This window comes from Carassius auratus, chromosome 7 (assembly GCF_003368295.1).
Source record: "Carassius auratus strain Wakin chromosome 7, ASM336829v1, whole genome shotgun sequence".
Lineage (NCBI taxonomy): Eukaryota > Metazoa > Chordata > Actinopteri > Cypriniformes > Cyprinidae > Carassius > Carassius auratus.
In genome coordinates this window covers 22,632,970-22,657,012 of record NC_039249.1, presented here as the reverse complement: position 1 = coordinate 22,657,012, position 24,043 = coordinate 22,632,970, and the positions used below count along the sequence as shown (strand labels likewise).

The following is a 24,043-nucleotide window of genomic DNA, read 5'->3' as shown; positions in this document are numbered from 1 at the left end:
AGCGCACGCTCTTCCGGCAGAAGTGCCTTAGGACCCATATAAGGAAATTCCGCTCCATCTAACGTCACACAGAGCCATACTCGAAAAAAACTTTCCGAAACTTGTGACAAACTGGAAGGAGTATTTTTGGAACATGATTCATGATTGTAAAAACAAAAAAAAGTGCATGATCAAACATTTTGTTTCAAAAAAATTTGCAGACATCTTATGTCAGCACGTTCTGAACTCTTACATTGTCATACTGGTAATCTTCACACAGTGCAGATTACCAGTAATTTATTGGTAATTTTACAACTTCTCATAATGGTTAATTACTAGAACAAATTTACAGTTTTTTAAAAAGGTCCAGTTCACACATAGCCAGAAATTTACCAGTACTCTATGTTTGAAAGGGGTTATAAAGTGGCACATTCCACATTTGTTTTGGCAGATTGGCTCCAATAAAAGCGTTTTTACACTTAGAGGATGATTTAGTAGTACAGTGACCTCTTATATGTAAAAATAAATTATGATTTCTCAGTTCATGACCTCTCTAAGCCTCACATTTAGATATGTGCTTTATTTACAAAAAATAATCTAGTGGTACTGTATGTTTTTATTCACTCAAAATAACTGACTCATAAGTGTCATTTGTTCTGTAATTGGTCTGCACTGATCACACTGTCTGTTTAGTGCTGTAGACATAACAGAGAATTTTAGTACAGTATTCTGTCTGCATCGGCTTCAAGACAAATTAAAGTCACTTTCAGCTAAAGAAAATAATGAAGACAAGCCTAAAAGCTCATCTATCCCAATTAAGCTACGTGCCCCTGTCATGCAGTCCAGAAGGAAGGCTTCATCCCAGCTAATGGCGTCCAAGCGATCGGCCTCCCTGCTGTTCTGCAAGCCCGGTGCAAGCCACTGCTGTCTAAGTATTTGGTAGATCTGACCTCAACGTAAGACCAAGGGCAGATCTCATAAATAACGAGCTCTGGATCTCCTCTTCACTCTCTTGACAAGAGAGCAATGATAACCAGATGGCTTCCACCAACACCCTGGAAACAGATCCTAGGACTATCAGCAAGGTTAATGAATTCTCCTTATTTACATTAGCAAGACAGGACGGGCCGAGAAAAGACAAGGCTTATTTATTGTGAGCTAGCTGTGACAGACGATATAAGGGGTGGGGGCTGGTAATCATCATCATTATTTTGTTTGCTTGGGACTGTACACATAGATATGTTCATCCGCAAGAGACGACAGCTTTCAATTTATGTTTCCTCTGCCATTAATCAGGGGACACAGATGCAGACGAATCAGAGTATGACAGTAGGGGCATGCTTTACTGACGATCAGTCACGAGCGAATAGATCAGCTACAAAAGAGTCCATATGAGGATAACAGGAAGATGATAGTCCTCAAAGGGCAGAAACTAAAGATAAGGATGGACATATAATTGGGAAATTTTTCTAATGTTTTATGGGTAATCTTTGTCCTACTTGTTGTGACGATATCTGACGAAGGTTTTTTTTTTTTTTTTTTTAGAGCAGACAAAGCAGTAGAGCAGACAAATTACAAGAGTAGAAAAACTAAAGAAAACACAATATGTCAATGTCTGTGACAAGTAAACAAGGCATAAATCAGAGTCACATTTGTAGATATGCTACAATTCAAAAGTTTTACATCAGTAAGACTTTTTAATGTGGTCACACCCCTGGACTGTTTGTTGTGTTTTGTTTTCCCATGTGCTCTGTGCAGGGCTTGAAAAAAAAAAAAATCGGTTCACTCTGAGCAGAATCGATATTTTAACGTTTCTGTTCTGCGTTCCTCAGATATTATTATCGTTCCGAAACCGGTTCGGGTGAAAACGTTATTTTTTATAAACAATATTATTTGCCTATAATTTACATAATAATAAAAATAATAATAAAAATAAAGTATAGCGTTTTCCTTACTCAAAAAGAAAAGGAAAAAAGGAGATATAACGCTAGTCACAGCCAATACATCATCTTGTCTAGATTTTGGCCAAATGTAAGCTACTTAAAAAAAAAATATAAATAAATAAATAAATAAATAACTTTCAGAACTTTAAAGACAAAGTATTTTTAAGATATTTACATTTTTTGCTGCATTGTTAAAAAAAAAAAAAAAAAAAAATTAATAAATAAATAAAACACTTGTGTTTTGAGTAAAAAAAAAAAAAAAAGTCATGACTCACAAGAATTACAAATATAAGAAGCATTATATATTTACGTATTATAGTATTAATGACAAACCAAACATAATTAATTTAGGCTAAAACGAAACTGAAACCAAAATTGGGTCTCATTCAACACAAAATCAAAGTTTCCGTATTCGTGTAAAAATGCAGGTGCTTGAGTGTCGAATGCACAAGCACCAATGCTGAGAAAAAATAGGCCCCTTTTGCGCTGCAGCATCAGGCCCAATTTGGTCTTAATCAGGCCATAATGTCGGTGCATTGCCATTGAGTCTTGCCCATGATGAGTTCACAGCTGAACAGACATTTTACTCGTTGGCTCCAGCGTCACATTTGCATATGCCGTACTACTGAAATTCATGATTGGATGACAGCAAATTTCAAATATTAAATGGAACGATAAAATAACGTTATTAACTGATTTCAAACTGTTGATTCTGTTCGGAACTATAAAACTTGATTTCATGTCTGTTTCCGGTTCTGTTCCTGTCAAAATTTCATTCATTTCAGGTTTTTGTTTTCGTTCCTTGAACCGGTTCAGAGCCCTGGCTCAGTGTGACGTAGTTTTTGTATCCTGTTCATTATGTCATTTGGTTAACTAGGTGTGTCTAGTTCCCTTTCAGTCGGTCACTCTCAATGCCATGTCGGTGACCGATGAATGTGGGATTTCGCTTCGATAGACCAACCTACCTCGAGTGTAAACTAAACTAGCCAATGCACATTGGCATGCAGTTATTGCATCCAGCTGCCGCTGATCACTGTGTGAGTATAAGAAGGCAGAAGGTGCAATGCATTACAGCCTTTCGCTTCGGGCCCGAGCGTTAATATCGCTCTGTGCAACTGTGTCTGCTGTGAACTACGAGTTCAGCATGCTCTCGGAAGCTTAGTGTGTTGGCGAGATGGCGCTTCAGCGGCGGTCGTTCCTGTGTCGAGTGGATTGCACACTTCAGGCTGCACTACCCCTGTCGTTTTGCAAACGGCCAATTCCTCTGTGTTCCTCAGCACTAAAAGAGCATTTCCTAAAGAGCTTCATGGGTGCGTCAGCCTGCGTTACCTGGCAACGAGTGATGGTCACGATCGCTGCCTCACGTGTCTGGGTGTCGAGCACGCTGAGGTGGCTTTCGTGGATGAGTCATGTTCTCACTGCGAGAATATAACCATCTCGTAGCTGCGAACCAGGCTCCGTTACCTTCAGGGGGGCAGAGTCCCGTTGCCGCGGCCAAGATCTGGGGCTGCTTCTGGCGACCGACAGACGAGAACCACTTCCGGCTGTAGCGCAGGAGCGCCATCTCTGGTTGGGTCTGGCAGACATGAGGAACACTGACAAGGTCTGGTCTCTCAATGCCCCTGTGTCCCAGACCGGCCTCTTCGGCGACGCAGTCGAGAACTTGGCCCAGCAAGTTTCGGCTGCCCAGAAGCAGACTGAGGCGATCCGATACATGAGGCTGCTTCCTCCACCTGTCGGCCGCAGTGCCCCAGCCTTCTTGTCACTGAGGGCAGCCCCCTGCATCCGCAGTATTAGCGCCGTATTGGCCCACGCGTACCTGGTTCCCCGAACTAGTGCTCCTTGATACAGCCCCTCCTTGGCCAATTCCTCTGACGAAGGATCTACTGACTCAGAGATGGGGCACCATTTGGCACCCGCGTCCAGACCTTTGGAAACTCCATGTCTGGTCCCTGGACAGGACACAGAGGTTCTAGGTGACCTACCCTAAGAGGTAGAGAACACCATCACTTTGGCAAGAGCACCGTCTACAAGACACGCTTACGCCTTGAAGTGGAACCTGTTCGTCGAGTGGTGTTCTTGGTCAGTGGTCACCCTCCACCCTTAAAGTATTGCATCCTCCTGGGCGCTGATTCGTGGCGCCTTGCTGACAGATATTTGTAGAGCTGCAGGCTGGGTGACCCCTAAAACGTTCGCTAGGTTCTATAGCCTTCGTGTAGAGCCGGTAACCTCCTGTGTTTTCACCTCAAATGGGTAGTGGCACTGAGAGGCCCTGGTTAGTGTCGGCTTGCTTAAACTGCTCCAGAGTGTTTGTACTGTAGACCCTGTTGAGATCCTTCATCACCCTAGGCAGCTGGATGCAGCGGAACGTCCGGCGCCAGGCCTTCATCATGTATCCGTGAAAACCATGGAAGGGTGGGTTCCATATTGAAACCTAAGTGGTACCCGTATGTGTATAGTCCATGGTATAGCCTTAGAGCCCATGTTTCCCCGGCTGACTTCTCCCTTCCCAAGAGGGTTTTTAATCACCTCAAATTTCTCCATATACTCCTAAACGGATGCTATATGTGTATTTGCCTCCGAGACCTCCTTCCGAAAGGATGGGGCTTCCGCAGCTTCCTGGTTCCAAGCGGACCGGGTACGTTTTCCCAGTGTTATCCAATCTCACCCAGTGAGTTGGTCACCTCCCGTCGCCATGGTTGCTGTACCACCGCTGAGCTGCCGGGTCCCTGGCTTGGCACATCGGCAAAAAACTGGAATGCATTGCATCTGCTGCCTTCTTATACTCACGCAGTGATCAGCGGCAGCTAGATGTAATAATTGCATGCCAATGTGCATTGGCTAGTTAGTTTACACTCGAAGTAGATTGGTCTATCAAAGCGATATCCCATATTCGTCGGTCACCGACGTGGCGTCTCCGTTCCCTCTTTCAGGGAACGAGGGTTACCATACGTAACCGAGACGTTAATTATCTTAATTGCCAACTTACTTATACCGTATGGTGTTCTGTTCACTGTTTTCTGTCCGGTCTACTACTTCACTACTTGCTATGTGTGTCTCTTGACCGTTTTTTCCTGGATTTACACTTAATCTTAATTTACACTTAAATACTATGTGCATGTATCTTCATCTTCAAAAGTGAAAGAAATGTGGCATTTCCCCTCATTTTGTTTTTGTTTATTAGGTTTTCCTTTTGAGTTATTATGCTAAACCCAGAGCCTACAACCACCCTTCTTTGTGGAGCTACATTTTGAGTCCAACACTGAAGGAGAGACAGAACACGCTGCGACCGACAACTCCTCGCCTAGGAGAGCGAAAGTGCTGAGGATCAATTGACATCAGTCCAGGTGCATGAGCCGGCTGCTAAACATGTACTAGGGGTGAGCTGAGGCTGCACTCAGGATGATAACATATGCAGACATGCCCCCTCCTCTCCCGCCTTCATCTGAACTCTCTGCATGCCCTGAATTATCTGTCTGCCCTGAATCATCTGTCTGTTCTGACACATTCACCGATGTGGTGTCTGAACTGTCTTTTTATATTGAACTGTCCATCTGCCTTGAATTATCTGTCTGCCCTGAACTGTTTGCCTATACTTTAGTGACCATGGAGGTCGTTCCCCTGTCACTGGCACTCATGGTGCTGGAAGTGGGCTTATGGTGGGTGTGGGCCGCACACACCGTCCCTAAGCCCCCTGAGCATCCAGAACTCCCTCTCCCACCAACCCTGTACCAGTCCTCATCATGACCACCACTGTCTCCTGACAGCCCCTCAGCTCCCCCCTCAGCCCCTCATCTGTGTGGTGGGATCGCCCCGAGTCTGTCAGTCTCCAGCCTCTGAGTTCCGGACTCTGCCTTGGCCCCTTCGACCAAGCGGCTCCACCATGGCTCCTAGCTCTCTCCTTTCTGCCATGGCCTATCAGTCCACCAGCTCCGGCCAGCTCTATCATACCTCCTGCTCCGCCTCGGGACTCCACTCCTCCAGCTACACCTTGTCCCTCCTTCCCTCTGGCTCTGTTGCTCCAGCTCCACCGTGGCCTTCTAGAGCCCTCCCTCCATCTGGGTCGCCGGAGCCATCTGCTCCCCCTTGCCCTCTGGATCATCCACAACACCCTGGCTCATCGGCTTTCCGTCTCCGCCTCAGGCTCCACCATCACCTGCTCTGCCAACGTTGGTTGGCCCCCTGGAGCCATTAGCATTTCCTCCACCATGGCTCCTCTCTCCATTGGCTCCACTGTGGGCCAACCCTCATGGCTGTGGCCTGGGTTCCACCTGGTCTCTCCAAGTCCCTCCTGTCTCCTCCCTGGATCCATTTTCAATCTTCCTTGGTCCCTTCCTCCAACAAAAAGGCTCATTCCTCCATTTGATCTGCCCTGTCCCTTCTATCCCCATCCTGGCTGCTCCGTCATCTCCACCCCGTACTCTGTATGTCGTCCACCTTCCGAGTGCCTGTCCTCCGGCCGAACCTCCACCTGTATTGTTTATCTGCTTTCCTGCCAGTCCTTTGCCATCCCCCTGTCACCATCCCATATCCATTCTTTTGTCCTCCTCCTAAGTCCCCCTCCATCCCTCCCTTTGTTGTTTCTGTGGTGCAAGGTCGTGCCTTCCTGGAGGAAGTGAACTGTCACACCCCTGGACTGTTTGTTGTGTTTTCTTTCCCCATGTGCTCTGTATGACCTAGTTTCTGTCTCCCGTTCATTGTGTCATTTGATTCAGGTGTGTCTAGTTAATTATCTTCATTTGCCAACCTACTTAAGTTTTGTTCACTGTTTTCTGTCTAGTCTAGTGTTATCAAAAGACCTGGTATTTCGGTACCAAGTCAGTACTAAAAAAATTTAAATGTTACGGTACCAGGTTTCTCCTTTAACACTGTTGCCCCGGCTTGTTTATCATCTCTGTGGGTTGAAAAACTACCCCATTAACATGATATTTATCCCCAGGAATTTTACCAGGGGAACCCTGGTATTTTATTCCTGGAACACGATTTTTAATGGGGGGCTCCCCTCAAAATAAGATTGGGCAGGTTCTATTGTGAAAACCTGGCAACCTCTTCATAAAAACAGTGACAACCTTAAGAGGAGGAAACACATCCAAAAACTAACAAAACACCCCGATTAAGTTCAAGAAGGTAAGTTTTAATTACATTTTAAACATTTAGAGCTTCAGTTATGAATATTATTCCATATTTTAGTTTGAATGTCGGATTGAAATAAACCACCGTTAGTGTATACATAGTTAACCGTAAGCATATGAGCAGCTAACACTAATACAATGAGCATTAGAATGACATTCTATGTTAACAATTTAATTCTCCTATAAATTTTATTACTGTAAAAATCAGGAGGACATAATGGTATTTACTATTTTTACTCACCAGAGGCTTTTAAATTAACCGTGTATCCAAAATACGCACATTAGAGAATGTACAAATATGGTCAAGAGTGTTTAACATATCAGTCCGTCAGAAAAAGGTTTTTTTTTTTTTTTTAGTTAGTTGTGATTCTTGGCTAAATATCTATAGCATGTTTTAAAAATCCCCTTAAAATAAAATATGAACACAGTCTGGATTAAATACAAGTACAGTCAAATTTAATCTCCTGTATAGACTTTACTGTACAATGATTTAATGTTTTCTAACAAGAGTTAGATCTAGTTACATCTTACAGTGAATAATATATTTTCACAACATTCATTAATGTTTGTGAATGTTCTTTAATACAAACACTTGATCATTCATGTTTGATCATTGTGCATTAAATCATTTTAACAGACTGAATTTGTGATTTATGCAGTAAATACTAAAATTAACCCTAAGAAGAATAATTGCCATGTAACTATTTTTTATTGTAAGGTCATGTTATCTAACAGATGAAATCGTACACTAAAGTTTTTAAAACTACAGTTTCCATCTATCTGATATGCAATGTGACCTGATTTTGATTTCAGGTATACATAGACATAATAGTAATTCTACACCTGCAAATTATGGGTAGTTCATTGTCTTTCACTACACTCCCGATGCTTCATGCTTTGAGCTCTGAACTCATCTTTTTAATGACAGCTGAAAACAATTAAATGATGACATCTACATACTGCATTTAAAATGATATAATAACTTTGTTAAAAAATAAAACGCAATCTGTTTTAATCCAAAATTAACCAAATTGTTTCACACCATAATAAAAAAATTCTGACATGTTTGTTCAGCCCTGTGAAAACCATCCTAAAACTGTGACATATCCTGATTGTAAAGCAACATAGGGGTTTAGAAAAGCGGGTCTATAAATAAACAGGCACGGCTGCTATGCCTGTAGTCATGGTGGTGTACAGGGAGTCTGTTCTGATCTCACCTTTTAATGTTATTCCATCTTTCATTTGAACTCTCCTGCAGCCTAGAGGTTTAACCCCACTCGACATGCCAATGCATTGATCTGTCTCCAGAGCACAGATCACTAAAGGGTGACTATAGGATGAGGAAGAAAAACAGTGGTTTGCATCCTGACAGCTGATATCAGTTTGCTGTTAAATAAAGTTGGACTCCAGTGATTACTTTTACAAGAGCTCCATTTGGTGATGTAAATAACAGAGGAGCAATACGTTAGACATAAACAACATAAGTGATCTTTTGTCTTCCATTTTTAAATGTGATTTTATTCAACCGCACAATTTTCGTTTTCTTCATTTTGCTGCTAACACAGTTCTAAATGCTACTGTATGTTCTGAGAATTGTTTTAACATGAAGATGACAACTTTGCACACTCCCTTCCCAAAACAAGAAATTAAAAAAAAGATAACATATCTAAAGAACAAATTCACATGCAGTGTTCAACTATTTGTGCCTTCATACACACACACACACACACACACACACAAAACACTGACCCTGATCACACAACTCATCCTGCCAGTCTTCAGATAGTAGAGGAAAAGCAGACTCACTGTAGCACTAGAACTCTTTGAATGATCTGAGTACAGCTCCGCAAAATCTCACAGCGGGATAGTGCTCTTTCAAAACTAACCTGAGAGACTTGCAACTTACAAGCTCTTGTAGGACGTTTGATCTAAAAATACTAGTAGATTTTTATAGAATTACTTGATGCCTGAATTTTCACAGGAAATGTGAACACTGCCTAAAATATTTGTCATTTTAATTGAAAAATTATGTCAAACTTCTATCTATCTCTTTTTTTGGTAACACTTTAGAATAAGGTTCCATTAGTTAATGTTAGTTAATGTGTTAATTAACATGAACAAACAATGAATAATACATTTATTACTGTATTTATTCATCTTCGTTAATGTTAGTTAATGAAAATACAGTTATTCATTGTTAGTTCATGGTAATTCACAGTGCATTAACTAATGTTAACAAGCACAACTTTTGATTTAAATAATGCATTAGTAAATGTTGAAATTAACATGAACTAAGATTTATAAATGCTGTAGAAGGATTGTTCTTGCTTAGTTCATGTTAACGAAAGTAGTTAACTAACATTAACTAATGGAACCTTATTCTAAAGTGTTACCCTTTTTTTTTTTTTTTTTTTTTGGATCAACAGTAAGTTACCGTACCATGTACAACAAACAAAATATATTAAATTTATGGGAAAAAATATTACTTTACTGTAATATTACAGCATAGAATTTATGGTTTTCAGAATTTAAAAAGAACTACTATTGTATATTGAAATGTATATTGTATTCATTAAGACAGTACTGTAACTTTTGGCATAATTATGCAAAGGTGAATAATGTGAAACTGATTTTTCACACAAGATCTGACCCCACAGCTCACGTTTCTAGTTGTAAATAGGTGGGACATTATTTTATACTTACTTTCTCAATAATACAATTTTTGTTATTTTTTTACATAAATATATAAATAAATCTTCCATATTGCATCTTTAATGATTACACCATGGCATTTCTGGCATTATTATTATTATTTTTTACAATAAATAATATGCAATTAAAAAAACAATGCACTATTTATCAAAAGACGATATTCTGAGAGGTTTTTAAGCAGAATATGAAACCCACACTTGCTAAGCTGTAGGTGAATTACACAGAATACTATGTTGATTTCTTGGTGTTAATTCAGTATCTTTCTAATTATGCATTAAATTGAATTAGGGAGATATAAAATGGTCTAAGCAAACATAAGCAGTCTTCCAATTGTTTAAAATGACCAACATGATTGACCATGATTGACATCCCAGCAAGTATTTCTATGGGAATATTGTTTGTCTTGTAATGACCCTGACTGTTATGCCTTCATATCACCTTCAGTGGGCTCAAAAGTACAATGATATGAGTTTTCACAGTAGAAATAATCTTTCACTGAACTATGGGGACTAGCGGTCCACTGAGGCTCCTTTTGTTGTTGTTCTGAATACAGCCCAAAGGCTGGACCAAAAAAATAAAAATAAATCTATTAAGCATACATCTTTTGAGACATCTCTCACACCCTAAAATTCCTCTTCAGGGCTCTGGCAAACCCCAAGACTGTTAGATCCATCACTTTTCATGTTATTTCAGTGGCCTCAGCGAGGTTTGCTACGAGAGCTTTTTAAAGTGGGATTTCCAAGCTTGTCAACAAAAGTTCTACAAAGTCTGTCTAGATCAAACTCGTACCCCCTTATACCACTAAAACATGGAGAAAGAGGACCGCAAAGACCCATCAGGCACTGAGATTACCACCTGCAGTTCTGCAGAAACCAATTTAGGCCCATCCTGCTGTATGCTCGGGTTGACTTTAACAAATGCGCCAAAATTTATCTGAGCACTGAGAAGAAAATATATATATATTTTTAAACAGCAAAAGACACAATGCAAAAGATAGTAAATACTGAATTGTAAGTAAATACTGTATACTGACAAAATGCACAATTAAAAAAAAAAAAAAAAAATATATATATATATATATATATATATATATATATATATATATATTTAAAAATGACTTGAGGGTTCAGAATAGCAAAGCAAAGGCAAGACTTATTTGTGGCCCCGAGCAAAGCAGTACACAGCAAGGGGTTGTATTAATCACGGTTAGAAAATCAATCATGGGTGCAGAAGACTAGTAAAAATCAATGTGACAAATGTCCCTGACGGCATTCTTCAGGAGAGGACAGAACGTTATAAACTACAGAAAGACAAAAACCCATAAAGGACTACACAGTCCAAACAGACAAATCTCCACATCCAGTACACTAACACATTTCTTGCTACCTCATTCTGTCTACATTTGTCTCGTTTAGAATGTTTTCCTTTCGATGTTAAACAAACCACAAAAACAGAGCTCAATACTCAGGTTCAGCTGTCCCAGATATTTCCCACTGGCTTCTCCTTTGCTCCTTCCAAAATTAGTTTTGCAACTCTCTGTTGTGACTGCTGCTATCCCAGCCATGTGTTCTTCTGGAGTGAACAGATCAGCTAATGGTGGCATCCGGATGGGAAGATGTACATTCACCTACTGCTGCTGTGTACAAGGTGCTTCACCCATATCTTCCTCATGGTACTGTAAATCAGCCTAAATATTACTGAATTATATTCAAGATGTGGAGCTGTGTTTAAAATCCATCATCATATTTGATGAGAACTATTTTTACTTGTAAACAGTGCTTAATTTTGGCATATTTCACTCCTGATTTAGACAATACATATAACATATATTTTTTCACTACAGAAAGCAATATTATGTATAGAAAATTTTAGCTAGAAGCAACGGTTTGAAGTTATAAAAAGTGTTTATTATTATTATTATTATTATTATGGATTTGCTGTAGACTCTCATTCTGACGGCACCCATATACTACAAAGGATCCACTGGTGAGTAAGTGATGTAATGCTTCATTTCTGTCTGGTGAAGAAACAGACTCATCTACATTTCAGCTGAATTAATTTTTATGTGAACTATTCCTTTTAAATGTAAATGTGTTGACTTGCTGAAGTTTTGCTGCCATCCTCTGCCTTGCCTGACAAAGAAGTGCATGTCTGAACATGGCTAACTCATGTAGATAGCATGTAAAAGCTACAGGGGCAGACAGTAAGCTGACAGCAAAGAGACTGAGCTAAAATCCAGCAGGAAGGCACATATGTTGCTGGAAAACGAATTGTACAAACTAGGCATATGCGCTAAACACACACATACACACACACACACGTCTGTTTTTATGAAAAGTGGGGACATCCCATAGGCGTAATGATTTTTATACTGTACAAACTGTATATTCTATGGCCCTACACCAACCCTACACCTAACCCTAACCCTCACAGGAAACTTTGTGCATTTTTACTTTCTCAAAAACAAATAATTCTGTATGATTTATAAGAGTTTTGAAAAATGGGGACATGGGTTATGTCCTCATAAGTCACCCTCTCCTTGTAAAACCTTTGTCATACCCATGTCATTATACAGAGTTGTGTCCTGATGTCACAAAAACATACGCACACACACACACACACACACACACACACACACACACACACACAATCATATAATTCATAATTTCCCATGCCAAAATGGGGTTAAAGAAAAGGCTGAGTAGTATTTTTTCCTCAAGGGCTCATAAAAGCCTCACTATGATTAAAATCATCTTACTGCTGACAAAGATCCACAGAACTCCTAAATCAGGATAGACCTCCACAACTGCCGCAAACCATTAATTTTCTATTCCTTTATGTCCATTTGTCCAAAATGCTGAATGCGACCAAACATTTAGAAAAACACACTCAATATGACTTGAGTGCCATATAGAGTTCAATATTAAAGAGAGAGTTCTGTAGGGTTTACATTTATATTTACATTTACATTTATTCATTTAGCAGACGCTTTTATCCAAAGCGACTTACAGATGAAGACAGTGGAAGCAATCAAAAACAACAAAAAGAGCAATGATATATAAGTGCTATAACAAGTCTCAGTTAGGTTAACACAGTACACGTAGCATGGGATTTTAAATAATATAATAAATAAAAAGAAAACAGATAGAATAAAAAATAAAAGAATAGAGCAAGCTAGTTAGAGGTCTTTACACATACACAAACACATACATATACAATTGCATAATAAATGAAAAGAAAATAGAATACAAAAAGATTAGAAAGGTAGTTCGATTTTTTTAAAGAATAGAATAATAATAATAGAATAATAGAATGGTTTAAAATGCCATCCTTTACGCAAGGCTGTTAAAATACACAGATATAACTCACAACCCTTAAAAACTTTTCCAAACTGACCGCGAACGTTTGCGTACCAATATTGCTAATGTCTCAACAGATTTTAAAACACTAGACATTATACTCTTACCAATTTTGTAAATATACACTACCAGACTTTAAATTTGTTCCAATCACAGCAAACTCAAGGCGTGTGGCAGATGAAACAATGTGTTATAAAACTGACTCAAAATATCAAATATGTTTGTGAGACTGAAGTTTGAATTGATGCCTTTTATTTGCATGACACATCAATATTACAGTACAGAATGACTCTTTAGTCATTATCCGGAACACTGTAAGCATTCATTTCATGTGATAGGCTCTCTGGAGCACGCAGAAAAACACACAGACTGTAAATTCTGAATGCATACATTTTCTGTTTTGGACCACATTAGCTTATAGCATACATAAGCTTAAGGCTAACATATTTATAATAAAAAGCCCAAAACTTCTAATTTCATGGGACTTTAAAAGCCATACAAGTGCCAGAACAAAACAAGAAATTTAAATGTATCGTGCTGGTATATGAGAGTACTGTTATTTTTAATGAGACTCATCCCTTGAGCCAGTTACATGCCTGGATCCCCACAGGGGCACTGAGAAAAAGAGATTATATTATGCATGGATGTCAACAATCCACTGGCATGGAATTAGTCAAAACCCTCATTTAGAAAGCATTTTATTTAAAGGGATATTGTGAACGGCAAATCCTGCTGGGTAGATATACATAACACTCACTAAACAGTACTTTTAAAAGCATAGCACATCAAACATAGCACACATCAACTAACACATCAGAGCTAAGTGTAACTACTTTCAGTTTAATACTTGAAAATGTGTTGATTATGATATAAAACAGCTCACTCACCCCCAAGCCCTCCTCCTGACTTTCAGCAGTATCCTCGTGCTCAAAGGGCATGAGAGATGAGGGGATGTGTTTCTTATGACTGGACCCCATCCTTTCTGCCTGCCTCTCCATATCTGTGAGAAAAAAATTTAGAGTTTAGAAAAAAGTTACTAAACAGTGTGTGCAATTTCATCAAGCCTGAGAATAGACCAGCCACTTACGCAAATTTTGGCCAAGCATTTGTTTAAAAAAAACAATATTTTTTTCCCCCAAATGTAAAAATTATTATTTAAAAAAAACAATTTAAAGACACAGGAAAAAAACTGAGAGAGAGATAAGTATGTGAAATCAGGTTAATTATGGATGAGGGAGGGTATGGATAATGAAAAAGCTAAAATAAAAGCACCACAAAAATAAAACTTTCAATCTTGAGGCTCTGAAGAAAAAGAAAGCAGAGGAAAATTGGGAGACTGGATGCCATTTTATTACCCAAGGAGCAGGGTGCCTGTCCCACTGCATCTGGTACTAACAAGATTACAGGCTGGCAGATGGAAGACAGATAAAACATCCCCTTTTCCCCTAATTTCTTCCATTGGAAATCTTTTCATGTGACTAATAGGTGGTTTCACACGCTGAAGTCTGAGGAGTCTGAAAGGTTGTCAATGTCAACATTGATAGAAGATGCTACAAAGCCAATGCAGAAGCAACACAGGAGAACATCAAACATGTCAAGAAGTCAGTTGGCATATCCTTCCGTCCCACTTCTTAAGTAATGGTGTTGGCATGAAGGTCACAGAGCTAGGAGGATTGTCAAAAGGTTTGAAGTTTGGTCCTGAGGTCTGTTGGGAAGAAAGTACTGCTTAATAATAAAAGAGATACATACAAAACAAATCTGGTTTCCTTATATAAACTGTGCTATGATGAGACATCATGCAGTGGCTACTGTACACAATGTCTCCCTATACTGACTTTACGAAAGCTTGTATTTAAAGACCTTGACACCTGAGCAGACAGCATAGTTAAGAATACAAATAACTCCCATTGCTATACCACTTGGTGGAGAATCAAGAGGTAGGATCAATCTAGGTCTCCACAATCAACTCTCAAAGGTTAACGATGATGACTAGCTATTCGCCATCAATTCGACCACCTATTTAAAGAAAGCAGCATGTCTATCAGACAGAATCACAATAATATTTTATATTTTCTCATTTTACTTTCACCAAAAAGCATATTATTATTTTTTTTATGCATCTGGGTCTTAGGATTCAAAAATGCAATTCTCTCTCAGAAATGAATGAGGCTTTTTTAATCTATAGGCCTGTTCGGCGAGAGTATCTATCTCCATCTGGAGAGTTTAATTCCAAACATATACTTCAAAAATTCATTAAATCTTGCATGAGTGCATCACTCTATGAATATTTACGATGTAAATGAAATACATCATTCACTCTACAAATCAAACCAGTGGAAAGTGTAGCGAAAACTTTTTACAAGACATAACAGTCTTTAATTATGTGTGAATGAACACATCAGTTTCTAGCTACTGTCTGCCATCTTTGAATCCTCAAGAACACTCTTAGCATTCAGAGAGGCCTTGTCTTCACCGGGAGAGCAGTGTTTAATCAAGGCAAACTACACCTGGGGAAAATCAGAACTGATGCTTGAGTCTCTTTAAGTGGGCTCACCAGGATAAAACCTGTCCCATTCCTCCAAACACTCTTCAGATTGAGATGAACTACACAGACATAAAAGAGAGAGTGAGGCCGACACAGACGCAACAAAATATTTCAGACCTGAAGGCAACTAGGTGAGAACAGCAACGATTAAAGTACTGCTAGACAAATGACAAACACCACTTAAATGAGTCCGAGAGAATCTAAAGACTGAAAGATGATTATAAAAAAACTACTGCTAATAAAAACACTGCATGATTATATATATATATATATATATATATATATATATATATATATATATATATATATATATGATTGAATCACTGAATGCGTCAGAGCAGCTGAAATAACATTCTGTCATTAAACGTTAATTCAGTGACTGAATGTTAATTCAAATGCTCTGACACACATTCAGTGATTACTGAACATAAAGTCTATCAGTTATATCCATCTTGACATGAAGTATGTTTTCTGTACTTAAGGTTGTGAAACTTTAATTAGTTAAATCACAGACTGGCTGTGAAGGTTGAAAAATGGCTCCCCTGCTGCAAGAAAAGAACTGTTACTATTTTGATGCTCTTTGTTAGAAAATGTGTTTTCCTGCATAGTCAAGCTGCTGTTGCAGGTGTTGATCTCAATATCTTGTCACTGGAAAATGAAAGGATGCATTCGTAGGTTTGCTTGCAATTAAATTTAATTAAATATATTTTTAAGTAATTTTAAGCAGTTACTTTTTCCTGTGTCATAAAGTTACCATCCATCGTTGTTTTACTGGTTTACAACAAACCACCAAAAACACTTCAGCTTGTGAGTGAGGCAGTTTGACAATGATTCAGAAAATCGTTCTAACCAGTTTGGCAGAACAACAACAACAAGTGAATGATTTGTGAATCAGGTATCTTTAGTTCACCTCCCTAAAAAAAGTAGTGACAGTTTGTGAAATATTAGTGAAATGTTTCTCATGTAGGTATAAGGTCATCTCCCTTAAAAGGAGTTGGTGGCAACATAAAGCATAATTTTGTTTGTACAAAACATTAAAATTGACTTGGTAACTTGGCTCCCCCAAGAGATGACACCTAAGATGACTGGTGCATGTGAAAGAAGTGAATAGAATTTTAAATACTAAAACTTTTTTCTACAAGTCAAATTAATTGTTATGATAGCAGGTTAAATTAGTTTTATTTCAGATAAAATATACGTCTAGTATGATGCATGTTGGTGAATTATTCCTGTAAAACTGTAATTTATTGATTAAAGATGAACTGTTAATTAAATTAATACATGTTCATAAAAAAATCACGTTTACATTTTATTTGAAATGTAAATTATTCACATACTCCCCAATTAACTATACCCTTCAACATGAGACAGCTTAGTTGTGTCACCGTTTTTAGAAGCAACATTTATATGTTTCAATATATTTTCTTCTGTTTTCATGAGATAGCATACTTCCAGAAATATAATTAGGTTTATTATCTTAACTTCTATCTCATTTGTCCTTTATTAGAGGACAACTTAAGTAAAAACGTTTACCTCGGTTTTCCCTATACTGCACGACATTGATTTGCCCTAGAGAAAATACAGTTACTCAGACTCAGGGAAGCCTCATCTCATCTTGCATTTAAAAGAGGTCCTGACCACTGTGATTTCTCTGCAAGCCACCATACTGTCATTGACAGAGGAACCAGAAATGTGATGAGCAGGTTAATGAGAAGCTGTGCGACTAAAGAATGTGAAAATATCCCAGTAAAATGGTAGCCTGTTATTAGAGAAAATGTGGTCCAGTCATTCAGTACACTTACCAGTGTCTCAAAGTCAAATAATAAGGGGCTATGTTATCCACATGGACTGTATAGATAGTCTATGATATTACTATATGTCCACATTTGTGTATATCCTTCTCAAGGAATGTTATAGGAATATCTAATACAGTGGATATGTAAATGAAACATAACTGAGACTCTAGCTCTGAGCAATAACATTTTCTGGGAGTGCTCTACATGTGCATTAATGGAGAATCTGAAGCATCTTCGAGACACAAACCAAACCATCTGAGATTTCTCTAGTCTTCTGACAGAATATCTAATTTCAGCACAGCTGGTGAATATAAGACATATAATAAGACATATTTCACCTTGATCTATTTCATGTAATATCCTTGTCCCCAGATATGACTGTTACTACATGGCAATTCCTTCATTTCTTAGTCATTTGTTCCTTGTTCCTCTCATGTGCACTGATTCACAGAGGAACATACAAATGCAGCATATTTCCACCAATAATGCTCCATTTATCTGGACAGATGGCTGATTAGAAGGCTTGATTTGTCAAGCGAGGGAAAGAAAATTCACCATCTTTTCACACAAAAAGACAAAGGTAGGGACTAAAGAAAAAGATAAAGAGGGACGTTTGTACTGATCTTAGGTTTGACCTTGAACACAAAACATTGATTTATTTATGTGACTGTGAAGCTGTTGATCTTTTTGTCTGTTTACAGAAGTGAGCTCTCCTCAGAGTCTGTGAGTATGAGTTTGCCTTCACGGATTAAGCTGAATTAAAAAGATTTGAAATGGAGAATTGCCATCAGCTGAACAGTTTGGTCTGAGGCGAGGCTTAAGATGCATCTGGTGAAGTTCTGTTTGTTCAGATGGAGGGGCTTGGGAGTGGTGCTGTTGTCGAAAGGGTAAAAAAGTGTCTATAGCTGCAGGACAGGAAACTAGACAAATGAATTTTGGCAGGCATTTTATCTTCTGCATCATGAAACCCACATACACAAGCAGTCGTGCTTCCCTGCACAGTGGGTTTTCACAGTGGAGGCAGAAGAGCAATCAGCAGTGATGTGAGCATTCATGCCTTCACGCTCGAATCTAATCGAAACATCAATTTCATGCAAACGAAGACAGAAAAACCTTACAGTATAAGCATGGAAATGTATTTGGGGTTCTTACATATACAACTATGTATAATTTGGGCATTTAAACAAAGAAGGATACTTTTATTCAGCATTGATGCAGTAAATTGACCAAAAGTGACAGTCAAAACATTTAAAATGTCACAAAGTGTTTTATTTCTGATATATTCTGTTATTTTGAACTCTATTATTGAAAGAATCCTGGAAAAAGGCAGCAAAAATATTAAGCAGCACAGCTGTTTTTAACATTAATAATGCTTCTTGAGCACCAAATCAGCATTTTATGATTTCTGAAGGATCATGTGACATGTGACACATGACTGGAGTAATGACTGCTGAAAAATCACCTTCACAAGAATATCTTACATTTTAAAACATAATAAAATAGATATGAATCACTTAAAATTGTGATAGTAAAAAATATTTTTGTTTTTACTGTATTGATCAATTGAATGAAACATTGGTGAGCATAAGGGACTTCTTTCAGAAATATATAAAAAAAATCTTAATATCCCCTAACTTACACTCACATATAAAAACTACAAAGTATTTTCAAAACTTTCATGCATGCAAAAATAAAATACTAGATTTTATTTTTTTTATTTGAAACCTTACAAAACTGTACTGAATGCACATATATTTTCCTAACTGCATCAAAAAACAAATCAATCAATAATTCAAGTGTTTCTAATTAGTATTAACCTCTCCATTAGAGTGTTTCTGCTTTTTGCCAATAATAACTCTCTGAAGTACATTAGTGCAGCACTCTGAAGCTATAAAATACTCAACTGAAATGCCTACTTCCAAAAAACCCTAGATCTGTCACAGCAGTTCTACAGACACTTCAGAGTTTCAGAATCAGCAAAATCTCATATGTGGAGCTTTAAATAGCCCTAACACCTATGACGAAGAGGCTAGTCCAGCTTTTAGGCTTCACTACACACAGGTAATTGAAAACTAATCTATCTCTGCAGCCTATGCAGCAAAGCATCCTAAAGAATTACAGATTTGCCACAGCAAGAATTATATTCTGCAATTGTACAAAAGAGAATCAGCAAGAGCAGAGGTCACCCTCAGATCCTCAAAGGCCCATTTCAGTTAGGCCTACCTTGCACTTGTAAACGATTTAGATGTTTCAGCATGAACTGGCTTGTGCATTAATGAGAAAGGCTTGTGTATTTACATATTAATGAGCTGGAATTCAGCTAACTGTAATTAGTATACTGTATATGAACAAGTCAAATGCTCAGGCAATCTCTCTCATTAATCTCTATGCAAATGAATCCAATTTGACGGTGTAATCTGGCCGAGTTTCAAAGCTTCTAAATGAGTAAACAGTTCACTCTAAAAAACGCTGGGTTGTTTTTTCAACCCAACTGCTGGGTTGAGGCCGTTGGATAGGACTTTGGGATGTTTTAACCCAAGTTTGGGTTGAAAATAACTATCTATTTTAACCCAGCGGGGGTGGGTTGAGGACGCGGACGTGAAGGAGAGCACGCACGTCACGTCAAAATCGTACGTCTCCAGTGCGAGCAGCCGCCATTTTCTCAGCGTGATAGAAGCGAGAAGCGAGTGAAAGACTATGGTAAGTAACGTTAAATATTCAAAATGTAAAGTTATCTTTTATTGTTTACCCGGTTGTATGAAAGGCGGAAACAAAGGAGCTTAACGTTATATCTAACGTTATATAAAAAACGGACGCGGTTTTCGCCTCGGACACGGAGGTCTTAACTGCCTCATGTAACGTTACTGAACGGAGGATGTACTTTTAATATAACGTCTGTGATTGTATTTTGTCATATTTACATAAGATTTTACATTATCTGTTCTCTTTGAGGCGTTAACAGACGGTTATGGTCACGGTTACGCTCATGTGAATTTGTCTTTTTTTTTCGCGGTTAAACTGAATGTATGTTTGTCTCCTAAAGGAAACAGCATTGTGTAGTAAAGACTAGCATAATTATTTTGAGGCTGTTGAAGTGGTAACTGTTAAAAGTATGTTTTACATGTAATATTTCAGACTTGTCCAGCTCCTGTCTTCATTGTCCTCGCGCTGAGAGTTAAAGACACAGAAGCTGTTTGTGTGAGGAGTCACAGACCTGTGTGAGGATGAGGAGGAGGTGTTCTTCTGAAGAGAGGGACAGACGGGTTAAGGAGAGTAAACTTCAGAATAACATCGTTATCTTTATTTTTACTAAGACTAAAATAATGTGTGTGTTTTTTTTTTTAGATGTTGAAATCCAGAGACAAGATAACTTCATTCTTTTGAGACTGATGTAAGTTAAATTATTGTTACGTTTTTTTTTTTTAGAAAATTAATGTTTCTGTTGTGTCCTGCCTGTTAACTTCACATTTTGATGCAAAAACAGTGTGATTTTATATATGTATGTATGTATATGTTAATATTTTATTGAAACCATTGATGCCCCTCTTTGCAGAACTCAAACTAACTGGAGTTAAGGACACACAAGTCTGCTTGTGTGAGGAGGTGGTTTTCTCAGCTTCTTCTGAAGAGAGGGAAAGATCGTTTAAGGCAAGTAAACTTCATAATTTCATGTTATCAGTTGTTGTTTGTTGTTTTTTACTAAGAGTAAAATAATGTTTGTTTTTTGTTTTTGTAGATGTTAAAAGCAAGAGACATGGGAGAGCATCATTCCTTTGAGATTTTATGTAAGTTATTTTTAGAAAATAAATTTTTCTGTTGTCTCCTGCCAGTTTACTTCACATTTTGATGCAACAACAGTGTGATTACGTGCTCATTTCATTAAGACCATTGATGTCTGTGTTTTTTATTGCAGAAATCAAACCAACTTTGGAGTTGTCTTGTCTGATTTGGAGAGTCATTATTCTTGGTCTTCGCTCTTAGAGGTAAAGTTCACACAAAAAATCATTTACTTGCCCTCAAGTCATTCCAAACCTATAAGACTTTTGTCTGTCTTTACAACATAAATTAATATATTTTTAGTTTTCTCATAATATTTGTTAATCCATTTATAGTTTAGATAATCAGTATTTTCAAGCTTCATAAATATAGAGTTATTGTAAAAGTAAATTCTGATATTTATATATGAATACATCTTAAATTATATGATAGCAAACATGTATGTTCAAAATAAAATACTGGTCTCCCAGACCATCAATGGAGGACACAAAAAGAGAATATTAAATATATTCATATGTTTTCCAAAAAATGAACAGAGTTTGTATGAGTCTGGAAAAACATGGGGAGAGTAAATTATGAACATTTTAATTATTTGTTGAACTAACGGTTTGAAGAGCAGCCCTCCATGTACATGAACATTTGTGAGGTATGTGAATGTCATGTCTGTTTTAATGTTTCAGTAAAGAAGCTTTCTGAAAGCAATATTTATTCAAACAATATCGCATGTCCTCACACTAGTGCTGCCATTATAGCCTTCAGGAGCGCTGTGGTGGACTGAGACATTAAACAACCGCACAAAGTGTTGAAACTTTAAAATGTTTAAATGTTTAATTTTTTCATATGTGTTTCTCTCAGGCCACTGATGAAGAGCAGGCGGTGGCTGGGATGAATGCTGGTCAGAGAGAAGAATCTTCTTTCCCCTAAACAGCGGTGGTTTTAAAGAAGGACGCTGCCCTGGATGATGTAGAAGATGTCACATGCTGTGCTGATGGGGCTTCTTCATGATTACATCAGTTATGCTAAAGAGATCATGAAAATTGACCGTGATGCATGATCTGTATTCATGGACTATGAAACAAACTGTAAGTGTATAATTTGTTAAAAAAAAAAAAAGTTAAATGCTTTTTCTGTGTTGTTTAGTAGAAGAGTTTACACTCTGTCATTCATACACACACACACACACACACACACGCGCGTCTGTTAAATTTTATAATATCAAAGTTAATGTTGTGATTTATTTGTGTACTGTCATGCCAGAATAGTTGGAAAAAAACCTAACTAATTGTAAATTTATTGTATGTGTTTTCGTATATTTTTATACAATATATACAATTGAACAAAGTCCAGTTTGATCTTAAGTTATATTCATCAAATGTTCAATGCTTTATGAACTCTGTAGCTGTTAATGCCATCCTCTTCTGCATTTCTTCTAACATGTTACTTTTTGACTTTTCTCTTGTTTTTAATAAATATTTTCCTTTTGATAATTATTATTTGTGTGTAAAAGTGATATTTAAAATGAACAACATTTGTAGGTTTAATGCCTAGCTCAATTTGGGTTAATTTGAACGTAGAAATGCATTGTTTCCCCACATGGCTGCACTCTGCGAGTTTATTTTCTGCCAGCAGGAGGCGCTAAGAGCGGGAGAGGTAGGTTTCTCCGGTAACGGCTGCAGAGCGGTGCTGAGCTCACAAACGCTGCCTTATCAAGCACATGCGCAATGATATCGAACATTTTCTAAATACAGTAGTTTTCCTTCTGAAATACAGTGATAAAAAAACACCCGCTCTGTTTTTTTAAACCCTGCAATATAGTCATTTTAAACCATAAAAAAGGCAACCCAGCAGGCTGGGTTAAATATGATAACCCAACTGGTTGGGTTAAAACAACCCAGCGCTGGGTTCGTCCCTTTTTGACCCAGCGCTGGGTTGTCAAAATAACCCAAATTGGGTTGTTTTCAACCCAGCAGTTTTTAGAGTGTTGCATTTGGCTCCAAACGAAAACCTTCATTATTGTGTGCAAGTAACTGGAATTTGGGCGGATAATTGTGTTTTTTTTTTTCTACCTCTGAGAATTTTCTGCACACGCTACTGATTACCTTTTCTTATTTTCCCCCAAATGAAAGTCAATATAGCTTCATTGATGGCAGAGCATGAGCTACTGAAGCAGAAAAGACTCCCCACTAAAGCAGCATTTTTTTAAAATGTACTTAGAGTAAAAATGTCTACAAAGATGAATTACAAAAAAAAAAATAATCCAGAAGAGCAACACGTGGACTTTATATGTGAAGACACATTAGAGATAGCAAATATGGAGAATTGATTGCAGGGGAATGTAGAATATCCAGCTAGAGATGCAGAACAGATTCTTTCAGACAGGTTTTGACACTTGCTGTCTGAGCTGAGATCAGTCTGTCTGATCTGTGTCTATTTGATGAAGTGACAGCACACAGAGCATCTACATCATGCCACCCGCTCACATACAAGACAGGTCTTTAACAATACAGACTCTATAAAAAGATCAATCTAGCTTAGTGGAGCAGGGTGCTTGGTATGATTTAATGATTTGTTGTGTGTTTTAAGCTGTTTTTTTGCTGTGAGACAGCAGATAAGATCAGAGATTAAAGTCAGATATGATTTATTCAAATGAAGTGTCAAATGTTCTTAAAATAATAGGTGGCATTTCACTGACATTCTTGTTTTTATGCTAAAAACAGTGTTAAAGAAGTGATATCAGAATATATTATAGGACAGAGAAACATATCTGCATCTAAAACTGACAGTATGAATGGAGCCATGC

At 37.9% G+C, this 24,043-nt stretch overlaps 1 protein-coding gene across 2 annotated transcripts in view; it reads right to left on the bottom strand.

Moving 5' to 3' along the window:
- The window catches only part of b4galnt4b (beta-1,4-N-acetyl-galactosaminyl transferase 4b), an 83,170-nt gene that overhangs the window by 39,966 nt on the left and 19,161 nt on the right, over nucleotides 1-24,043 (bottom strand). For both annotated transcript variants that reach the window (XM_026267937.1, XM_026267936.1), the window contains exon 3: nucleotides 14,013-14,125. In XM_026267937.1, coding sequence (XP_026123722.1) covers nucleotides 14,013-14,125 — 113 coding nt within the window. The remainder of the gene's footprint in view (nucleotides 1-14,012; nucleotides 14,126-24,043) is intronic.